Source organism: Lemur catta, chromosome 9 (genome assembly GCF_020740605.2).
Source record: "Lemur catta isolate mLemCat1 chromosome 9, mLemCat1.pri, whole genome shotgun sequence".
NCBI classification, from domain to species: domain Eukaryota; kingdom Metazoa; phylum Chordata; class Mammalia; order Primates; family Lemuridae; genus Lemur; species Lemur catta.
In genome coordinates this window covers 41,946,465-41,970,167 of record NC_059136.1, presented here as the reverse complement: position 1 = coordinate 41,970,167, position 23,703 = coordinate 41,946,465, and the positions used below count along the sequence as shown (strand labels likewise).

The 23,703-nt window shown below is 39.0% G+C and overlaps 1 protein-coding gene across 4 annotated transcripts in view; it reads left to right on the top strand.

Annotated features, from left to right (window-relative positions):
- DEPTOR (DEP domain containing MTOR interacting protein) overlaps positions 1–23,703 on the top strand; it is a 143,833-nt gene continuing 120,130 nt past the window's right edge. For 2 of the 4 annotated variants that reach the window (XM_045560845.1, XM_045560844.1), the window contains exon 1: positions 47–315. In XM_045560845.1, coding sequence (XP_045416801.1) covers positions 194–315 — 122 coding nt within the window. In that variant the 5' untranslated portion in view covers positions 47–193. Of the gene's footprint in view, positions 316–23,703 lie in introns of all 4 variants that reach the window. The other 2 variants (XM_045560843.1, XM_045560846.1) reach the window with 2 other exon arrangements.

Sequence of the window (23,703 nt, the reverse complement as noted above, 5' to 3'; positions counted from 1 at the left end):
AAGTTTCCGCGGCCGGACTCGCCTAGCTCATCAGCCTACCCACAGGGATTCCCTCTTCAGCCAATCGTGTCAGAGCAACGGAACTGCCCCAAACAAAGATGGCGGGGGAGGCCTCTGTGAGGGCAGACTGATTGGAGCACCCAAACCCGCGGCGGCGGACAGCTGAGGCAGCGGTAGCCGCGCAGTCCGGATCATGGAGCAGGGCGGCAGCACCGGCAGCGCGAGCAGCGACAGCAGTACCAGCGGGAGTGGCGGCGCGCAGCAAAGGGAGCTGGAGCGCATGGCTGAGGTCCTAGTCACAGGGGAGCAGCTACGGTAAGGCGAGGGGCAGAGCGGGTGGGCTCGCGGTGGCACCGCCAGCCCGTGCCCGCTGCAGTCCTGCGCGCACGCGCGTCGTGGCTCGTGGCTTGCGACTCGCGCGGGGCGGCCGGACGTCTGCGGGCGCGTGGATGGTCGTCGCTACGCCCGCGACTGGCGGCTGCAGCCCTGCGCCCTGAGGACTCGCGACTGGCGCGGGGCTGCCGGGCGCACGCGGGCGAGCGGTGGTGCGCGCTGCGCCCTCCCCGGCTGCTGCAGCCCTGCGCCCGCAGACTCGCACCACCCACCGCGCGCGCTCCCTGTTCCCAGGTACTTGGCGCTGTCGGGCCTCCCTGCTGGCAGCCCGCGCCCAGTCAGCCCAGAGAGCAAGAGCTGTCGTGGTGGGGCGCCAAGCCGACCCCAGACCCTTTACTACTAGATAAAAGCAGCGAGCCCACTGATCGCCTTCTAGGTTTTCCTTTTCGCTGACAAGTCTTAATTCACTTCCGGAGCCTCATTTTTTCCATCTGTAAAATGGAGCTGACCACCTTGCCTCCCCTTGGAGGGTTTTTGTGGGACTAAACTGAGAGAACATTTCTGAAGCCCTGTACTGATCACCTAGCTGGCACATCGTCATCAGTCATTTGGGTCCGCAAGGGGGCGTGGAGTCACCTTGTCTGGCTGCCCTGATGCTGTGCCAGCTCCCTGGTCGAGCACGTTTTGGGCAACGGAGTCCATCGGCCCCTGGCTGCTGCAAGAATTAGGACTTGCCAAGTCTTCCTGAACCCAGGAACAAGCAATGACCCTCAGGGCCCCCCTTGCCGTTTCCATCTCTTCCTGATCCTTCTTCCTGGGCTTATGTTTGAGAATTGTACTTACGGTCTAACTGGTTCTGCAGCTGCCCTTCGTGTGGTCATAAATCAGTTTGCCAGGGGGAAAAAAAAATTCAGCTTTGCAGCGTTTGAGCCACAACTTGCACGCGGGCCCCTGTTCCTTCTAGTTCTTGGCTTGAATTTCCCGGCTCATTTTGGTTTCTAAATGGCTGTATTACAGAACCTGAAGGAGAATCTTGCAAAGGTCCTTGAAGGAGACCAGTGTTGGAAATCAGAATTAATTGATTTAAACGCTACAAAAGGCAAATTACGCATATGCATTCTTTGTTGATTGTTTAAAATATGTATTCTTTGTCAAATTACAGGGAATAAAAACTTGTTTTTCAAGAGTACTTTCTAATCAAAAATTAAAATAAACCTTTTCTTATTCAGTCTGAAACGCTTTTTGTAAGTTTAATTTCTTTGGTCTTCATTACTATATCTTTTTTCCCCCCTCAATACAGGGAGTCCTGTACATTACTATATCTTTTTTTTCCTAAGTTCTCCATTGGATAGGGTTACTTTGTTTTCATTTTTTTTTTAAATACTAAATTGTGTGATGGCTCTTTTTGTCCAGCAAGCACTTCTCCAAGATGCAGTTTCTTTTCTTTTTTCCCTTTTATTTTTATTATTTTATTATTTTTATTTTATTTTTATTTTTTTATTTTTATTTTTTGAGACAAAGTCTTGCTCTGTCGCCCTGGCTAGAGTGCCATGGCATCAGCCTAGCTCACAGCAACCTCAAGCTCCTCGGCTCAAGTGATTCTCCTGCCTCAGCCTCCTGAGTAGCTGGGATTATAGGCATGCGCCACCACACGCAGCTAATTTTTAGTTGAGAATGGAGTCTCACTCTTGCTCAGACTGGTCTCAAACCCCTGAGCTCAAGTGATCCTCCTGCCTTGGCCTCCCAGAGTGCTAGGATTACAAGTGTGAGCCACCATGCCTAGCCCCAAGATCCAGTTTAAATGTCCCTGCCCTGGGGTCCCCAGAGCACTTGTTACTCCCCTCTTTCCTAGCACTGCTCTGCACTTCGGCAGGTTTAAGGGCCATCTTTGGCATGTTGGCAAGAAGATAGAGGGTTCTCTGACTCAGGAGTTAGACTTGGGTTTGAATTTCTGCTCAGCCATTCTGTGGCTGAGTGTCAGCATTAAGTTGTTTGGAGAAGGACTGTAAGTTAGAGTGAACCCTGGCTTTGCTTACTAGTGTGGGACCTTGGACAAGTTATTTAATTAAGAATGATGATTAATAATGGAATTTACCTCATAATGTTATTATGAGGATTAGATGAATTAGGGCTTAGAACAGTTCCTGACGGATATATGGTAAGCATCATGTCAGCATCATTAGCTATTGTATCTCTGTGACCTTGGACAAGTTAATTCACTTCTCTGAGCCTCTGTTTCCTCATTTGTAAAATGGCAATGAAAATAAAAGTATTTTATGGGGTTGAGGTGAGAATTTGCCCCTGAGCTTCATGGATTAGTGAGCACTTAACAAATGGTTGCTGGAATTAACTAATATTATTGGTTTCTTTGCATTAACACATGTGACTTCTAGCCAAGCCAGATCTTGCAAAAAGGATTGGGTGGTGGTTAAGAACCAAGCTGCCTGAGTTCTTATTCTGTCTTCACCATTTCTTAGTTTTGTGACTTTGGGACAATTTGCTCAACCTCTCTGTGCCCCAGTTTCCTTTTCTATAGAAAAGTGATTCTGATAACACTTCTCTTTCAGTTTTATAAGGATTAAATGAGATGGTACATGTAAAAGGCTTAGTGCATGTGTCATTTAATTTTACTCTGGAAAATGTTATCCATTGTTCTTTTTATCTCAACCTTTTTAGTGCTGTGGCTAGCACATAGTAATTATTCAATAAATATTTGAATAAATGGTGTATGTAATTCAATATACTTCGGTTAGTACAGAGTAATATAATATTCAGAATTTAGGGACTACAGTGGTTGTATGCCTGGTTTCCTGACTTCTGGAGGATTGGGAGTTCAGCCATTATTGTTGCTTTCACAATGTGTTCTGTCCCCAGCTGCCCTCTCACCATAGGATTGCAGGCACTTTGTGATGTCCAGGCCTCCTGCCTGTAATTGCTGCACTCACACCCACAGTTCCCTCTGCTTTCTCTTGACTTTGCATTACTTTCTGGGTCATCAAAGATGAGGTGGAGGTAATAAGGAAATAGGAAACCAAGGACTGGGATTTGAAATAAAAAATTTGGCTTCCAGGCCCAGCTCTGTCAATTAATTTCTCTTTCTTTCTTTCTTTTTTTCTTTTTTTCTTTCTTTCTTTCTTTCTTTCTTTCTTTCTTTCTTTTTTTTTTTTTTTAGCTATGTTCTCTTGGGCAAGGCAAATTAGTTAGCCTCTCCAGTCCTTAGAGTCCTTCCCTACAGAATGGGAATAATAATATCCTCCCACATAAGATTTGTGGTGTTGGATCAAATAGAATACAATATGGGAAGGAATTTTGTACATAATTCAGCAAATCAAGAATAGTCTTGTTATAATTATTATAAGCTCCAGATGTGAAGTTGGGGACCGGCTCCACAATCCTTACACTTTTGTGAGGGCAGTTGGTTGCATAAGGACAAGAAATTAACAGGCCTAAAAACGTCTCTTGCTTCCTTTTCCAGCTTGACTGCAGGATCCTTTGTTTAATTCTCTTCATGCTTTTCTCTTGTCATAAAAAATTTTATTTGTGCATTTTTGTACCTTATGAATGCATTTGAATACCACTTCACAGTCCCCAGGATGGCTATAATAAGAAAAGATAGTAGCAAATGTTGGCTAGGATGTGGAGAAGTTGGAACCTTCATGCACTGGTGGTAGGAATGTAAAATGGTGCAGCCACTTTGGAAAAGTCTGGCAGTTCTTCAAAGATTAAACATAGAGTTACCGTATGACCCAGAAATCCCACTACTATGGATTCTTCCCAGAATGTTCCTTTTTCTAGTATATACTCCTAGGTGTATTCTTAAGAGAAATGATAGCATATGTCCATATAAAAACTTGTACACAAATGTTCGTAGCAGTATTATTTGTAATAATTAAAAACAGAAGCAGCTCAAATGTCAATTAACTGATGAATGGATAAACAAGTGTGGTAGATCCATATAATGGAATATTATTCAGCAATAGAAAGGAATCAAGTACTGATACATGCTACAGCGAGGATGAACCTTGAAAAGATTATGCTACAGGAAGGAAGCCAGATGTAAAAGGACACATATTTTATGACTACATTTATATGAGATGTCCAGAATAGGCACATCTGTAGAGACAGAAAGGAGACTGGTGGTTGCCAGGGGCAGGGGAAGGGGAAATGGAAAGTGACTATGGAGTTTCTAGTAACTATGGAGTTTCTTTTTGGGGTGATGAAAATGTTCTCAACTTGATTGTACTGATGGTTGCACATCTCTGGGGACATACTTAAAAGCACTAAATTGTATATATTAAATAGGTGAATTGATTGTTATGTGAATTATATCTCAATAAAACTGGTAAAAAAATGCATTTGGATGAGACATTAGACTGATAGAAAACAAAATATTATAATAAAACTTTTTAATTGCTTTTTTTGATTGGCCAAAGAATGCAATGATATTTATCACTAATTCAATAATGCAACATTATTACCATACCAAGTGGGATTGATATTATACATATATATCCTTATAATGTTATTATTGAGTTAGAACAGAGAAAATATGCCATAAATGGTCAAGAAAATCTTCTCAGAATGTTCTTAATTTGAAGATAATCAACCACATATAAATAATTCATATTAGTGGGGGTTTATATTATGGCTTTTTAAATCATTAGTTATTTTTATGGGTTTTATATATGAAACTATTATCTTAAAATCTGCTCATGCAGTCATAACTATGATACTAATTGTCCAAACTCCATCTCTTGTTTTTTCTATGGGCTAATCCTGGAGGTACTCATGAAGGAAGATGTTTGTAATAGAGCATTTAAAAATAAAGAAGCCCCCAAGTATCACTATTTTCTTTATAGTAATGGTAGGAATTACTATATGACACTTATTACCTGCTAAGGACTCTTTATATTAATGCCTTTAAACTTTATAGCAACTCGGTATAGTAGATACTCTTATTACCTTCATTTTACACATGAGAAAAGTGAGGAACAGAGCATTTAAACTAACTGGCCATAGGCTATTCAGCCACACGATGATAGAGCTGAGAGTCCCTGCTCTTAAGCAAGATGCTCGGCTGCAATTTAATGGTGTCCCCAACTAGTAACTAGTGTTACATTCTTTTATTTTAAAGCATTACCTTCTTTTATTTTAAAGAGTAAAAGAATGTGACACTAAGACAAATTTAAAACAAAATCATGTGTGTGAGAATATCACATTCTATTGTGACAACTTTTGCAAACAAAAAAGTAGACAAATGGTTTTTCCATTCTGTTGGGAAAAAAATCTAGTTTATTCCTAAAAGTGTTTATATTTTGACAAGGTAGAAGGCTTACTCTGTCTACTAACCATTAAACTGGGTTTTCCTTGTCATGTGGTTTTGAAAACTTAATTTGGACTCCACTTGTTTTCTGAATTTGTAACCATTTTAATGGAAAGATAAACTGCAGTTCACTATTTTGCCATCTGTGAGCATGGGAGCTGGGTGGGGAGGAGAATGAAGAATATAATGAGGAATGCTTAAGGAAGGGAGAAATCATTTCAAGCATTTCAGTTTTGCTTTTCTATCTACCTAGACTAAATATACTAATTACAACAATCTTATCCAATCACTAAAGCTGATTCCCCTAAAAGCAATTTACTAGGCAATGAGTTTTAGCTAAATTGTAGCAAATTGCAGTTCTTTCAAACTGTTTGATGTATTTGCCTTTTTTACTATAACAGACTGCCTTTCCAGATTCATACAGGTTTGCTATTGCCTTTCTTATGAAAACGTGTTCAATAAATGCTTAGTTGCTTTCCTGAATTTGTTTTGCAAATGATAATGCAATGTGCAGATAAAAGGTAAAAGACTGTTTGACCAAAGACAAAGCTACAATAAATCAAATATAAGATACAGAATTTAGAGCATGCAGAATAGGAAAAGGAAAAACAATTCATTTTATTGAACTTTGAACCTAAGGAACTTTAAAAGGTTGGGGTAAGAATGTCTTAGGGGGTTGTCCCCACTGCTGGCCATTAATATGGAAGCTTAGGTCCACTGGAACAGCAGGAAAGCTACCGAAATCTGGGAATCCAAATGGAAGAAATATAATTTTATTCTTCTAAACAGCAGAGAATATATTCTGGAGTCAGGAAATTACTGCCTGTACAAATAGAAAAGTAGGGATTTAGGAAATGGAGAGTCCCTGTATTTGGAGTCAGTGCATAGCAGCTTAGTGTAAATTGCTTTTGAATCAGACGCTTTTCCTGTGAACTTGTCTTTTCTGCTTCACAGATTGGCCATGAGGGGAGCACAGTCTTTGCACATCAGATGCCCTCAGTAAAGACTCCTCTCTCACTTGGAGAGAGAGTCTCCAAAATTACTTTGTATATTGCAAAAACATGCAAATAGAAGATGTCTAATAAGTGCTCAATAAATGTTTATGGAATTATTTTATACATTTATATGGTTCTTATGTTAACCTTTTTTTTCAAACTGTCTTGAGTGTTAATTGTCTATGAATGCTATATTTGTGATTACTTTTCTAAAAGGCCAATGCTTATATTTTAAGTTATGGCTTCTATCACCTTTGGAATGAATAAGCCTGAAAATAAGTTAAATAAACCTTAAAAGAAGAGAATTCGAAGGAAGGTCATTCTCCTCTTCTGTTATTTCTAGTATTTATTAGAATCAGGAGTTCATTTCCCTTTGTTAGGTGGTGGCTCTTAAATAGTTGTTTTCCATGAGTTTAGTGATTAGAAAAAAACAAAGGAAACAACAGTCAGTCCCTGTCTTTACATAGTAATCATACTTTTATGTGTTCCTCCCATTTTCTACTAAGGAGAGGTAGGTACCAGCTCTGAGATCCTTGTTCCAGTATTTCTCAGAGTTAACTAAACTTGGAAGCTTATGTCAGTGATTGTTTTCACGGATCATTCGACACTTGGGGTACATAATAGAGACAGAGTATTACGGGGAGAGGGCTTAGTGGGACAGCCAGATGCTTGCGAGCAGCTGTTCCCTGTGGTGGTGCCTGCAGCAGCCACTTGAGCTGTTTTCGTCAAGGCCGACTGGGATGGTTGCATCCTTTGAAGTGTTCGCTGTGAGCACTAACTTAGGTCTTCACAGAGAGTCACTCTTCTATAGCTTTTTAAATATCTGTAAGATTAGATTGGGGCAAGGAGATGGGGAAAGAAAACACACCCTAGAGTATGGAACACCATATCTTTTCCCCAGTTTTCAGATAACAGCTGCTGCTAGGGTGTGGCAAAAAGCAACAAATGTCAGGGCCTCTCTACCTTGAGGAAGCCCGTGGCAGCTGCAGAGGAAGAGGTAGATAACAGCTAGTATCAGCTGGGAAAGGCTCAAGTCTTTCTATCTATAGCCCTCAGGCTGCTACTTATAGTTCTGTTGTTTGTGTCTCAATCCTGGTGCCCTGTCTCCCTGCAATAGTTTTACCTGCAGATTTCTGATTCTGATATTTACTCAGAAGCTCTCTTGATTGAGCAAGGCTTGGCCCAGTCAGTACCTATTTAAGTCTTACTTAGATCATCCGGCTCTATGACAGTCTCCTTTGGGTGGTAAAACTATTATAGGTACAGAGAACTGAACCCTGTGCTCTGTGGGTAGGTCAGGCAGGATTCAGAAGGACTAGTCTTAGTATGAAAAGCTTAGTAGCTACTCTGACCTTGACTTAAGGTGTGAGAAACAAATGAACATTCTGATGGACCTTCTGTCATTGAAAGAAAGTCTCATTGCATGCTACCTTATTTTCATTACGGTTAGGATAGTCGTTGTGTTTTGTTGCTTGTGAAGTTTGGCCAACATCTAATAAGGGGTGAAATTCCAGAGGAATACGCCATGAGTGGTGAATGGTGTCCACACAGAAAAAAAGTAAGGAAGATGGTGTAAAAGGGGGATAGTGTAGAGATATATAATTATATGCTGGTTTAAGAACACCCAATATGTGAAAAGGCAAATTTACAAAGAATATATATTTTAAAAGGATTGTTTTTTGTGTTAAAGAAGAACTTAGCTCATATTTCTATTGAGGATTTTGAGTTAGTTTGCTACTTAAAATGCAATTTTCTTATACATATAAGGTCTGTGCCCTATTTCCAGGCACATACAGTGAGTGCAGTAAAGAGTGAATTTCTTGGCTTGTAGAACTACTGTTTTGCTTCTTGAAAGTGCCATTTACCTTTACCCTTTAACTTTTCTATAAGTGAAAGTGACGTGCACAGAATATATTCACTGCAAAAGCAGGGTTTATTCCCTGTAGTGATATATGACTGTGTTTTACACTGAAATGTAAAGTAGCTTTTTGTCATCTTAAGTTATGGTACGGTTGACAAAGTAAGACTTTACCAAGGCTCATACTTATTGTACTGTTTTGTTCTTAGGACTTGGCAGCAATAAAGCCACCTAGGGATGTAGTTTTGAGACAGTGATCTAATGAATAGCCGTGATTCATTTTCCTTTACATTTATTAGAATTTATTTTATTAATGACTAGTTTGTAGACTCTGATAGTCAAACATATAACAGTGGGCATAACCTAAATCATCATAAGAGAGGATTAATATACCTTGATGCCATGATAAAAATTCTTATTCTGTTGCCATACTTTCAAGACCCAGAAGTCATCAAAAAATATTTAAGGACATCCAAATAAAAGGAAGACAAGTGACCTAGAGCCTTTTCCTCAAACATTTTATTATATTAATAATATATCCACCACATAGATTCCACAATTAATATTTTACTGTGTTGCTTTATCACATGACTATCCTTCTTTTTCTCCACCCATCAATTCATCTTTTTTTTTTTGTTAAGCATTTTGGAGTAAGTTGTAGACAATTATACACCTTTTCTAAAACCTTCAACAAACAGTTTACTAACCAGTATTCACTATTTGTTTATGGTTCCTTTTTTCAGAGATAAAATTATGTACAGTAAAATCAGCCATTTGATGCATATTGACTAAGGCATACATCTGTGAAACCTAAGCTGCTATCCAGATATCTTTAAATGCTTTTGGCTGCAAGAAAGAGAATCAACTTAAACAATTTAATGATTCCCATAACTAGAAATCCAGAAGACATGATCCCTTTAAGTTTAATTTATCCTCTGTAATTCTTCTGGTACTCTCTTGCAGCTCTTTCATGTGCCAGCTTTTTCATTGATTGGCTTCCTCTTCCAGCCAGTGGTAGGATGGGGATTTCTGGCCTCGTATGGCTTATAATAATGTCTAGGAGGAAGAAACATTTCCACCCAAGATTCCAAACACAAGTCCTGAGGTTCACTGTGATTGGATTGCTTAAGTCACATGCCTATTCTTGAGCCAATGAGATTGTAGCTAGGGGAGTGGATGACACAAGTGGAGGTAGGTTCTCTCCTAACACACACAGTCACTCTCTCTCTCTCTCACACATACACACACACACACACACACATACACACACACATGCAGTGGTCACTCCACAGTTCAGTTCATGCACAACCCTATGTTCCCACTTTTTTTTTTTTTTTTTTTGCTGGCTAATATAATTTTCTGTTATTTTGAGAGGGGGGAAAAGCCACTAGTATAGGTTGTTTTGATAAAAAGAATAGGGTAACAAATTAGAAAATACTCCAATGAAAACACAAATCTTTTCTTTGCAAATGTAAAACTATAATGCAGGAGGCCAAAACTGTGAGAATAATCTTTAAACTTATTACAGACAACTGTATTTCAGGTAATTTTACAAGATTTTAATTAATTAACTAGTTAATTAATTATTTTTGAGATAGTGTCTTGCTCTGTTGCCCAGGCTTCAGTGCATTGGTATCATCATGGCTCACTGCAGCCTCAAACTTCTGAGCTCAAGTGATCTCTCACCTCAGCCTCCCGAGTAGCTGAGACTACAGGTGCATGCCACCATGCCCAGCTAATTTTTTTTTGTTTTTTGTAGAGGTGGGGTCTCACTTTATTGCTCAGCCTGGTCTTGAACTCTTGGACTCATGTGATCCTCCCATCTCAGCTTCCCAAGTGTTAGGATTACAGGAGTAAGCCACTGCACCTAGCCTAAGAATTTCTTTTAAATAAACCTTATTTTAGGTAAATGCTACCGTTTTCTTCACTTGCTCAGCTCTTATTTATTGAGTGCCTGTTATTTGTCAGGCATTACACTACTTTCTTTGAGAGATACAAAATAAGAGAAACTTCTTACTCTCGAGGAGCTCAAACTATATCCTGTCCAGTTTTAGCAAGTGTGTATACAAAGTAGAATTCATGACCTAAAACCACATTATATTAAAGACAGGCATTCTATTTACCAGCAAGAAAAAAATTAAAAGCTGGAGAGAAATGATCATGTGTTTTACCAGTCATTTTTTTGAAGTCACTATAGCAATTAATTAAAAATGTTATGTGTTTTGGTAGAAAGACAACACAAAATCACATGTTCCCCCATCTAGGAGAGAGAAATGACACCTCCAAATAGAATAACCAAATGATACCATACTCATGTAATTATGTTTCTCCTGAAATAATACTGCATTCTTAGCATCATGATACTATACTGTTATCATAGAATTGTCATACAATGAGCCCTCTCGTACCCTTCTACCCTTCATTTAGCTCTGTACTCAGCAGAAGTGTCACAAAGCTGTAGAAAAGATTTGAATTTTACATTTTGAAGTGGAAAGGTGGCTCAACAGGGGCATGAAGGGCTCTGTCTTCCTGCCATATTCCTATGGGATCCTTCTCAGTGCCTCGTAACTCGTTCTATAAACAATCCCTGAATCCCATCGACATGATGCTGGGTTAGGTGCTGGGGACGAGAGGAGGACCTTCATTTCCCTGAATTCCCTCTGGGATTGCTTGCTGCTCTTAGGGTTTCAAGGCCACACTTTAGGCCTATCGTGGATTAGGAACTTTGCATCCACTTTCATGCTTCAGGGTTTCCAAACTGCACAAACCATATGCAAAATAATAAAAGGACTATAAACCGCAGGATAGCATTTCCAGGCTTATTTGAAAGCAAGAATTCTTTATTTGTTCATTTGTATTTGTCTTGAGGCAAAAATCAATTTCATCAAGGGAGGGGTGGTATATAGCTAAGAGGAGTGGGATTTATGAGGGTGCGTTGGTGGGGAAGGGCAAATAATGCATGTTACATGAATCTCATGTCTTATGCATTGTTTGTGTAATAAATGTACTTAAAAATCTGAATATGCAATAAATATGTAATAAATTCATATATTGAAAATTCAATATAAAACTGAGAAATATTAAAATGAAGTTATTCAAAATCTAATCTAAGGGTGGGGGAGTGTTGGAGACGTTATTAGGTGTTTTTGGCAAAGAAGAACACTTAGAACCGGAAGCCATGCTTCTAACACAAGAGAAGATAACTGCCTCAGAAACTCCTCCAGGGTAGGGGGCCTCAAGACCAAAGAGGGACATAGCCCATAAGCCCAGAATAAGTGATAAACAGCCAACCTGTGGGAAACCAGGCCAGAAGTGGGCCTTCAGGTTCTGGCTTGCCCTGAAACTGAAGTTCTACTTCAACCTAACAAGCCTGTGGCAGTAGTTTGGTATAGTACAAAGATCTCATAACGTCTAGAGAGAAATTTGGGACAAAAACTTAGAGATGATGATAGTCATTGTAGAGGAGGGTGATCAAGGTGTGTATGTTTATATGTGGGTTTTGAAGAAATGTGTATTTGAGCAATTCAGTCATTCATTAAGTGAATAGTGAGAGCAAAGTATCGTGGCCACCAGCAACAATCAAGACTGAAGAGAGGTCTGCTGCCAGCAACCGCCAGCAAAAGTCTCCGACTTAACTCAAGACCTGCAGGATATATTAAGGCAGAGCAATGTCCTTCATTGGTTGTCATAGCCACCAGCAGCATGGTATTCCTCCAACTGCCTTAGATCAATCAGGATCCCCCTTGGGCACAGAGATAGGATCATTCCCACCCAAACAGAGTAGCTGCTAAGCTATGGAGAAGGATTTGGTGAGTGAGTGGAAGATAAGCACAATGTCCCCCACAAAAGGGAATTTGGTTTCAATGGTAAGAAACCAGAGATTTTTTTGTTCAGGGTATTATGTGATTAAGGCAAAATTTTAGGAGAAATATTTTAAAGTTAGGAAGTAGGGAGGCTTATAGAAAGAAGAGAGTGTCCACAGGAAAAGATAGAGATTGGGAAAAGTTGGGAGACATTGGCATACATTTTGGACCTTACCACTTTCCATGTAATTCCTTGTAAACCTTCTTACCATGCCGATGGCCTGTTCATCACACTCACTGCTTCACCCCTAACCCCCGCCATCACCTGATTTGGAAGATAATGCCCCAGTATTCAAGTAACAGAAGTAGAATAGAACTCTCAAAGTATGACTAAAGTGGCAATTGGCTCAAGTTCAAATGACAAGTAATGATGTTTGTATTACTTGAGTTTTGATGTGTTTCCAAGAAACACCTCCACCCAGAGAGAGTCCCAGCCAAAACTGTATAAGAGTTATCTTTGTATAAGCAAAGCTGCTTAAAGGAATAATTAAAATGCAGACTTTATGGTAAAGTTGCAAAATGTTCTTTACTTATGTAACTCAACTGAGAAAAAGTCTTTCAGGTCACGTGTTTCCATATATTTTGACATTTTTCCCCCCCATTCTCTATCAACAGAAAATAGAAATACCTTTGATTACCAAGGTGGCATTTTTTTCTCCACAGTTAATAAAATTTAAGCTTATACCTCAGTGCACCATTGCACTGACATTACAACAGTAACTTTGGCATTGGATTTGTGCTGCATCTTACCATAAACATAACTAATAGGAATAAATACAAATAAATGTGGTTTTATTCTCTGATAATACTGCATGAGTTTAGCCTTTTAGTCTACAAAATGAGTGGCTCGTGTACAAATGCAGCAAACCTTTTATACTCAAGTACTGACAAGGAACTGTGATACAAAAAGCGTGATTTTTCTTATGCCTGTGTTGACTACAAAAGAGAGAAGCTCCAGTTAAACCCATTGAGAAGCATCCATGAAATCCAAGAAGCTGGGCTTGGAGCCAACACATTTGTCTACATGTTCACCATTTGCTGAGTCTGCGCTAATGAGGGCTTTAAGCCAGGAAGAGCAGAGTCTGATTCCTAAGGACTTTATTATAATTTACAATTCCATCTTTCAAGTGACGGTATTGTGGTTAGGGCCAGGAATTCCTTAGAAGCCACCATTCCGGTGCACCAGGATTTATTGAACCATTTTGTTTTATCATGAGACAAAATGATTTGATTATTTACATGCTTAATTAACCCAAAGGAATCTCTTCAGTTGTCTTCCTATTAGCTCCGTTTTGGGTGATTATTTTGCTGCTAGATAATTTCTTTTCCTCAAGGGGAACACAGAGAGGGAGAGGAAGTTGGTTTGGCCATTTGTCAGCGGTTCTGGAAGAATGTTTATTCAGGGAGGAGTTTGAAATCTGTGAGAATGTGGGGATTATCTGGACATTTTCAGTTCTTTCATGTTGCTCTTATCCCATCTGTATTCTAAGATTTCCCGGCTGAAGCCAGACTTCCTGAGAGTGCATGGGGGAGTGGGGCTAAAGTCATAAAGATCTCCTCTCCGTACCTTCTAGAGATTTAGAACATCTCTCTGCCACCTACCCTACCAGTGTTCCTCCATTGATTTTCCCATCTCTGCCAAAGAAAATTTCATGGTGGCCAGAGCTCAATCTTTCTTCATGAGCTTCTGTTAATAAATATATGGGTGGTAGGGGGAAGACCACCATCTCCACAGTAGTCATACTAACTGAACCTAATATACATTTGGGAAAATCATTACGGTCTTCATTGGTGGCTTATGTGAAAGAAAATTTTATTATGACGTTTATCCTAACCATTCTTAAAAGAACACCCACTTATAATAAAAATAGGATGATTTGTTTTACTTAGTAATTGAAAATGGTATTATTAATAGATCATGCCAACAGTTAGTTAATTAGGATGCCTGGAGATTACGGGGAATTGGGCCTTCATGGAGATTACAGTACAGTGTATAACAAAGAAAACACTTATTTAAAACTACACTTGGGTCTATTCAGAATCTTTTTCAAAGATTCAATCTGAGAAGTGCAGTTAGCCACTTAAAACTGAATATGTTAGAATGCAGTCATTTATATAGTATGAGGCTACGTGGCTTTGGGAATCTTCTTTGTGACCTGAAATGTCTTCCATGATAGAAGGCTGTCGAAGTGAAGCATGTGTTTCTCATAGAGGGAGTCCCTGTGTCCCATTTGATAATTCCCCTAGATGAGGGTCAAGGTGTTTGCAGCCCTTTCTCCCCTTCCCCTTCAGACTTTTAGGAAAGTAAAGCCTAAGCCAAAGTTGAAACCTTCTAAAAGAGAAGTACAGTTCTCACTGCTGAACTTCTAATGACTTAAATGAGTGGATTCTTTTTCTGCTTTGAGCCTTCCAGTACCTTATGCAAACTTCCATCAGGGATCTACAACCCTCTACATTTTTGCCTCCCTTGTATGGTGAGGTGGGTGAAGGTAAATACCACAACATTTTATGGTTCATATTAAGGAACAGCTTTTCTGGGGACCCATAAATGAAAAGGGTCAGCAAGAAGAGACACACGGTCCTCTGTCCTCTTATTACGCAACAAAGAACTGGGCATGTGCCTGAAGCTGCCTGACACACAGCGTGTTTCTGATCCATAGGTGGGACCCTAACCCTCTGCTATTTGACCTTCCTATAGTGCAAGCATGAGGATGGTTGAGTGGCTTTACCTCTGGAGGACAAATATTGTGAACTCAGGTACCCAAAAGACTGAGCTGGAAAGCACCAAGAGCACAGCACCTGGAAGCCTTGCGGGCTTGGTTGAAGTTGCAGCCTCTCCTGCTGGGGAAGGGTCAGGCTCCCAGTCCCAGCGGGCTCACTGCCTAGCAGATCATACTGAGCCTCTGAGGTCACATCCGCAAATCCTGCACGTCCCTCCACAGCTGGCAGGTCTGTGCACTTTCCAAGGTTAGGTACGGTACCTTATTCATTCTCACATCCAGAGATTTCCCCGCTTAAAATCTGACACTGTGTGTCAGGCAGCTTCAGGCACGTACCCAAGTCTTTGTAGGAAAAACAGCATTATTTCCATGCTATAAGTGCATTTCAACTTACTCTGACAGTTTGAAATGAGGAGTTGGTTGTCTTAGGCCTAGTCAGCTGCAGACTTTGCCTTATTTTACAGATGAGGGTGTTTAGTTCAAAGGTTAAACTAGGTTACATCTTTCAACTTCTGATGCTTTTTAATTAGTTAACACTGAACGTCCATCCATTTTACTTCTGCCAAGATACACAGATAATTTATCCCTTGGGAGTAGATTGTAAGTTTTGTTACTATGCTATTTATTGCAATATTTGTTGGTTTTGTGTTATTCTGATTTTCTTTCAGCCTTCTCCATAAATAATAACAATAATAACCAGTATTTATTTGTTGAACCCATACAAGTAAGCCACATCAGGTGACAAGCACTTTATGTGAATTGTATCATGTTATCCTTGAGCAGGTCTGTCCATTTTAAAGATGGAGATGCAAAGCTTAGGAAGGTTAGGAAACTTGCCCAGAGTAACAAGGTGAGCCAGTGGGAGCCTGGAATGCAGCTCTACAGCCTCCCTTCAAAGGCCAGGCTCTTTGAAGGGTGAGAACACAGCTGGGCTCAGCCCCAAGCCTTTGGAGTGTGGAGTTCAGAGGCAGAGATGCCCAGCCATTGTGGGCACGGAGCTTGGACCTTTGAAATTTGACTTCTGACTGAATATTTGTGTCTGTGTTGGACAAAAGCTAAATTTACATACATGATAATTATGTCAACTAAATATATGAAAATGAATAACACTTTTAACATGCTAAAATTAAGAAATTAAGAATGTTTAACAGCTACAAAAACTTAGGTTGGTTGTATGAATAATTTATTTATACTACCATGTATGCCTAATTACCAGGCAACTTACTGATGAGTATGTATATAATGAATATGTCAGGTTAATTTTTATGTGTTTTACTTGAAGATATCACTATGGATTGCTGATTAACTAAAAATATTAGAAGTTCTGGAATATGACTCTAGTTGGCCGTATTTTATGCTCTGGAAGGAAACATTGCTGCTTTTCTATGACATAAAACTCTAGGAAAATGCATTATCTGCTGTTGAATATATTTTACACATAAGGAAGAGAGTATCTGATAGAATTTCATGCAAGAAACATTAAAAATATTCAGAAAATTATTTGGTACATTGTAGATTAAGAGTTTTTCAAAATATTGCTCAATTTCTGTTTAGAGCTAGAATAAATTTTTACTCAATTAACTGTAAATCATTACTATAGAGTCTGTAGTATAGAAATTTTGACTCATTGTTCTCCAAAACTGTAAGTTTAAATACGGAAATAAGCACTGGATATTTAGTTCAAGGCACTCATACTTTCTTTGTAGGAATGCATAAAGCTATAATTTTATGATTATAACTGAATTTTTTCACACCAGACTTTGAGATTTGGTGGAAAATAGGACCTGTAGTTTAGGTGCTGATTTTAGGATTAGAGGAATACAGAACTCTAAGGGTGAAGAACTCTTGGATTCAAGATAGAAAAAGTATAAAGATCTTCTAATTTATAAGGGGATACTGTATTTAGATATAATGTTCTGAGAGAAAAGAATTACCTTCAGAGAAGAGAAGATAAAGGGTATTTTATAGAGGGATATGCAATCTTGTCATGGGATTTTTAATAAATGGGCTCTCTCAGTAGATCCAGGGGCTCTAACAGAGCTCTGTTATTGACTAAATGAAAGTTCTCAGTTTCTTCTCCTATAAAATGGGAAGAATAAATAGGGTGCTTGAGGTTACATGTATGTAAATTTCTTAGAATGATGCCTAGCATGTAGGAAACAATCACTGTTAGTTGTTGTTGCTGCTGTTAATAACAGTAAATAGGTCCATGTGCAGTGGCTGACACCTGTAATCCCAACGCTTTGGGAGACCAAGGGAGGAAGATCGTTCAAGGCCAGGAGTTTGAGACCAGCCTGGGTAACATAGTGAGACCCCATCTCTACAAAAAAAAAAAAAAAAAAAAAATTAGCCAGGCGTGGTGGCACATACCTGCACTCCCAGGTATTCAGGAGGCTGAGGTAGGAGAATTGCTTGAGCCCAGCCCAGGAGTTGGAGGCTGCAGTGATCTCTAGCCTGGGCAACAGAGCAAAAACCCATCTCAAAAAAAGAAAAAAAAAAAAAAAAAAAGTAGAAAAGGAAAATAGGTCAACATAACTCAGAGTTAACATTCAGGAAGCACCTTTTCTTTAATTATTAAATGAGGGTATACATATTTTTATTCATGATGTTGAAAACATGAATTCTTAAATGACATATGAAAATCAATCATGAATGTCAGGGAAAGCCAAAACTATGGCTGGTAGGGCCACATCTGTCCCACTGTTTTTGTAAATAAAGTTTTGTTGAAACACAGCCATGCCCATTTATTTACATATTGCCTACAGCTGCTTTCATTCTTTAACTGCAGAGTTAAGTAGCTGCAACAGAGACTATATGGCCTCCAAAGCAAAAAATATTTACTGTCTGGCCCTTTATAGAAAAACTTTGCCAATCTTTGATGAATATCTAAGAGAGAAAAAAATGTGTGTGCAGGCACACATGCATGCAAGGTTTGTGTATGGTTATACTAAGGAACACAGAACAAAAGTTGCCTACATTCTTCCAAATGAGAGATGAATATTTGGCAAATTTATAATTTGATTTTGAGAAGCTTTGATGTTGATTATGATCATATTCATTTCAAAAGCCTTATATTTTAGAAAACCAAGCTTAGAAACATTCTAATAATTTTGATCAAGGGTAAAGACTTTACTTAAACAATTAGCCATTTAGAATCCTAAATCATTTGTTTTCTAATTATTTTCCCCTCATCATGGATGCCTAACACTTACTTCATTGATACAGAAGATGACATTAGTAATGTATATGCAACTATGGACTAGTGGATTCTCTTTGTGCAGTCCCTGCCAAAAGCCCGTATTCCTTTTAGTAAAATCCATATTGAGACCACATGTAGTTTTAATTAAATGTGAAATGCGGACTTAATTTTCTCTTATCTTTTGGCGAACCCTCTGTCAGCCACTATAGATTTCAAAGTAGTGTTGTAAGTATAAAGTCGTATTATTATTTAACTTTTCCTTATCCTGTGATATAATGCTTTTTTCATTTCATCACACATTTAGCAGTTGCTTGTTTGTACTGATGTTATCAGGTTTCCTCACATCACTAGACAAAAAATCACTTAAGAAACCTGTGATTAGTTGGGTGGATTGCACTTCAACCACTTACATGGAAATGTCTTTCCATTTTTTTCTTGTTCTTGGTCTCAGGATTTCATCTAGGAACTAAATAAAGCCTGGAGAAGGAATTACCTACTCTTTTCACTCATTTTAATGTCTTTAAATGAGGAAATTTGTCTATCAGGGATCCAGAAAGCATGCATGCATTCATTCATTCAGGTACTTATAGACTTATAGAGGTTAGTGCCTTAAATCTGTGTATGTTTAAATTGTTAGTCAAGAATATCAGTTAAATAAAGTATCTGCTTTCAGAGATGACTTGTCTGGCATTGGCAATTGGAATGCTTTTGCTTTGTAAAACTTTTTTTTTAATCACAACTATGTTATGAGACAGCCATAATTGGTACCCCCTGATTCACTACATAGCTCAGAGAAACTTGCTAACCTACTTCAAGATCTTGCAGTCTTTATCACCTACAAGTTCATAAATGTCTCTGGAAACCTTTTATGCGTATCTTATTTTAAATCCTTCTAGGAGTCCTGATGCTTCCCTCCCTATTGAGGCTCTTGAGCATATTTGCAGAGGTAAACAGTTCCTGTGTTTTCTGAACTTGGTTTTTTAGCCTTCATTGAATTTGTAAGAGCCTCTATATCCATTCAGTAAAATCCCTCTTTGCTTAAATTAGCCAGAATTCGTTTCTGTTTCTTACAGTGAAAAAATCATAATTGACACAGAAAATAGTACCAGGAATGGGGTAAATATAAGTACTATGTGACAAAAATTATAGATGTCTATTACTTTTTTTTTTTTTTTTGCTAAAAGCACAGAGTCAGAGATATTTATATAAAATTATTGCTTGTTGCTAGGTATAAACAAAGGCTAATCTGCTTGGTATAGAATAATTATCTTATGATCTCCCTATTTGTATGAGCTCTAATACATAAAAATGTTTGACTTCTAGCTGCATTTTTTATATAGGTGGCTGGATGTTATTCTATTCTTGTAATTCTCATAACATCTCCACTCTTCTAGGAATAGAGAATTTAAATAGATGCTTATTGATTACTCCCTAGTGGAAAGTGAAATTACTTTTAGTTTCCAAATATTAAAATCTCATTCTCTCCTTTCCTCTTTTGAAAGTAGGAAAACTCTGAGGTTTTAGGAACTGAACTTCTCTGTGCTTTGGAGTTCACATTGGGAGTAAGAAAGAGGGTGTTTTTATTTAATTGATTTCATTTGGTTGTTTGCAGTTTTAGATATATGCATGGACAACGACCCTAATGGCAACTCTACCATGAGTCAGTTAATATATTTTGGTCTTTATATTTTAGTCTGTCACTTCAGTGTGCTATTGAAATTACTAAATATTTAGGTGGAAACACAAATTCCCACTTTACAATCAACTGATTATATAATTGCAGGTGAGAAGATATACAAACATATTAATATTTTTAGCCGTTGCAGATGCTGTTAGAATGATATAATTTCAGCTTCATGAATTCACAGCAACTATGATTTGATGATTCAAATGCCTTCTGAAAAACTGGGAATAGGTCATTCTGTTAGCCTTTGGTCTGTATAATCATACAGAGCACTTGCTGGGTTAGTTGAAAAAATAACAGTTTTCTCTCCTTCCCATTCTGTACAAAGTTAGAGTTTTTCTTTTTTGATGTTAGTTTCGTAATAAGTATTTTTGATACATGTTATGAACATCAGCTAACATTTAAACAGCATCTTATATATTAGAGATTTTATATACATCATTCTATTGATATTCAAGGCTGTTGATCCTTAGCCCTGTGAGGCAAGAAGATCCTGAATGATTACTTTGATTCCCAGTTTAAAGGTGAGAAGCTTTACATGAAGTTCTGTAATACTTTCTTCCTCACTGTTACATCCCCAGTGTTCAGCACAAAGATGGGTACATAGTAGACTGGAATAACAATTTGTGAAGTGGCAAAATAAATGGAGCATAGAGAGAGATCAAGTGACTTGGCCATCGGCACTCAATTACTAGTGATGGAAGCAGTGCTCCGATTTAGGATTTTCTGATTCCAAGTCCCATACTCAGCTTTATAATGCTGATGCTCTAAAGAGGGCAACTGAAGTAGTTTTTAGTGGCCTTAAGAGCTAAAATAAAGAAATACACTTGAAATCTTAAAATGCAGATCTCTTAAATTGAATGAAGAATTATTTACAGCTAAAATTAAGTCGTATGGTTCTGATGTGTTCAAGTGAAATTTTTTAAATGTACAAAATTGGAGAGGAAATCTTGAGGGCCATGCTCTTTTGGAGTTCACATTGCATCATCAAATTGTAGGGTTTTTAGACATGAAAGAACCTGTATATTTAGAGACAAGGAAAGTGAAGTTTACTAAATTGTATGCTCCATGATGGCAGGGTCTACGTGTGTCTTGTTTTGTACTGTATGCCCAGTGCCTGGCACAGTGCCCAATGGACAGAATAGTAGGTGTTGAATTAACCAAAGTAGTTGTCCTAACTCACACCTTAATGAACGTCTTCCTAACGGTTGATTAACACACCATCTTCATGTCATCAACAGAGTGAAGTTGTTGAACTTGAGGCTGGAGGGAGCTTAGTGATGATCTAATCCAGCCCCTTTAAATGACTCTTATTTGGCCATCTGATTTGGTACCAGAGCAGGGATGAGAACTGAAAATGTTGGTTTCTCCCCACCCCTACTCTCCGCCCCCATTTCATCATGTCAGCTGTGAAATATTTATGAGGAATCCAGACTGATTCCTTCTGGAGACCAAGTGGCCCCTGAGGTAGCCTATGGGGCGTAAGACAGGACATGAGGCTGGTAGTTCAGCCCTGGGCTCCTTTCCTCTCCATCCCACTGGCATCTTCAGAGGATAGTTTCACCTGAAGATAGCGTATATCTGCGTTTCTAATTTCTTCTTGCCAGCAGTGCTTAGTCGCCATCTTTAATTCAGGATTGAAACTGGGCAGCCCTCACTGGTAAATTTAAAATGTGTAGCGCTCTGACCTCCCAGCTATAATTTTTATACCTAACGGGGGTTGTAGGCTACCACCTTGAGCATGAACCTTCTTCCCCACTCCCCAAAGCACCTCTGCCCCTCCACAGGGGGAGAAAGAAGGATGTGAAATGCATTCTGTTTGACTGGCTGTGTGAAACTTCAGTTCTCTTCAAGTCCATTGCAATTAGAAAAAATTGTGACTACATTTTTCACAGAAACTGGGAGAGTCTCTTATGTGCCAGGCATGGCGCTAGCCCTTGGGAACAAGATGTAAACCATTGGAATTCTGCCCTCACGGAGCTCACAGCCAGAGCTTCCAGGCAGCTACAGCTAGAGATGAAAACGTGGACAGACAACTACACCCAGCGTGATAATTTCTGCAGTACAAGCGTATACAAGGTGCAGTGGAGCTCTGGGTGGAAGGGACACAGTCCGCCTGGGGGAGAGGAATAGACAGGACTTCCTCAAGCAGGTGACAGCTGAGCTGGGTTTGAAGGCTTTGACTAGGGGTACGGTGGGGAAAGGGAGAGACACCTTAGGCAGAGACAATAGCAAATAGAAAGACCTGGAAGTGTGAAAGGGCATGGCACGTTCAGGAACGTCCAAACAGTCTTGTCATCCATTGGCCTTCCAATGTTTCTGCTTTCCCATCTCTATCTATAAAAATATTTTTAGCATAGGTTTCCCCCAATATGGGCATGTTAATTTAACAATTATACACATGTACTACTGTACCAATCAATGTATTATGTATATCATAAATATACACAAAAAAGGAAAAATTTAAAAATCCTTTTAAGGATGAGATAAATGTAGACATTGTGATATTTTCTAGCTACATCCCAATGGATGGTCCTAGGCTCCTCCTTTATAGGTCACTCTAGGAGGGAGGCCAGGCCTGTCAGATTAACTGCTGTACACTCTGTGTCTAGCACAGTGTCCAGCGTTACTAGACACCCAATAAATATTTGTTGGATTGAGTTGATTTTCAGTATTGCTGGACCATAAGCCTGAAATGATGAGCGGGTGATGAATGTTTCCTACGCTTTATTGAAGGAAGGCCTTAATAGGTTTTCCCAGGGCTTTAAGCAGGACACCAGAGCTTTGAGTTCAAGCTCTAACCCTTACTGTTTATCTCAGGGCAGTTAAGTCCCTCACATAATTTCTCTGTGTCTTCTGAGGGCATTTGTGTTGTTCAACAGAGAGCCAGTAATATTCCTGCACATTGCATGGTGCTTGTGGTAATTAATAAAAGGGATATTGTGACACACATGGCACAGATGAAAGGCCTATCAAAATGGTAAATAGCCCTTGTATAAGCAGGCAGAGAGGAGAGGGCTATTCTTCCTCCCACCATGGCTCTCACTGGTAATGATAACAACATCAAAAGCATATTTTTCTGTTTGACTTTTGAATCCGGGGGTCTGTGATGTTGTAGCAACAGAACGGTCTTTTTTACATGGCAGCAAATAAAACACAGGGTCTGGTCTGTGACACTGCCTTCCAGTTAATAGATGGATTTGAACAAGGTTTAAGGCAGTGTATGAGAACATTTTTCTTATTAAGTGCAATTAATATTTTATTATGGATTAGGTAATTTGAGGCTTTTCAGGGAAATAGAGGGCATGGATTTCTTTACCAAACTTCAAAGAAACCTGGATATATCCTTTTTCATCCTTTCCTCCCAGAATAATTTTTTTGTGTATGCCTGCTTGTAATAGTTTATCTTTAATCAGCCTATAAATATTTATTGAGAGCTCTTTCTTGTATTGAACAAGATATCAAGAAATAGAGGGCATGATTCCTGCCCTCAGGGAGATGGCTTTTTTGGTAAAGAAAAAGAATCCATGAATCAATAGAGGGCAGTTGAACAAAATATTGCTGTAGTATAATATGAAATATATTTGGTCTTTGTCCCTTGTTCCTGGCAGAGCTAAAACCCTTGGAAGTGATGGGAGTGTCCATGTTAAAAAAAAAAAAAAGCCCTTACTATCACAACTGAGTTTATGCTAATGAGGTGATTTAGGGTGGAACCCCTAGATAGCCTC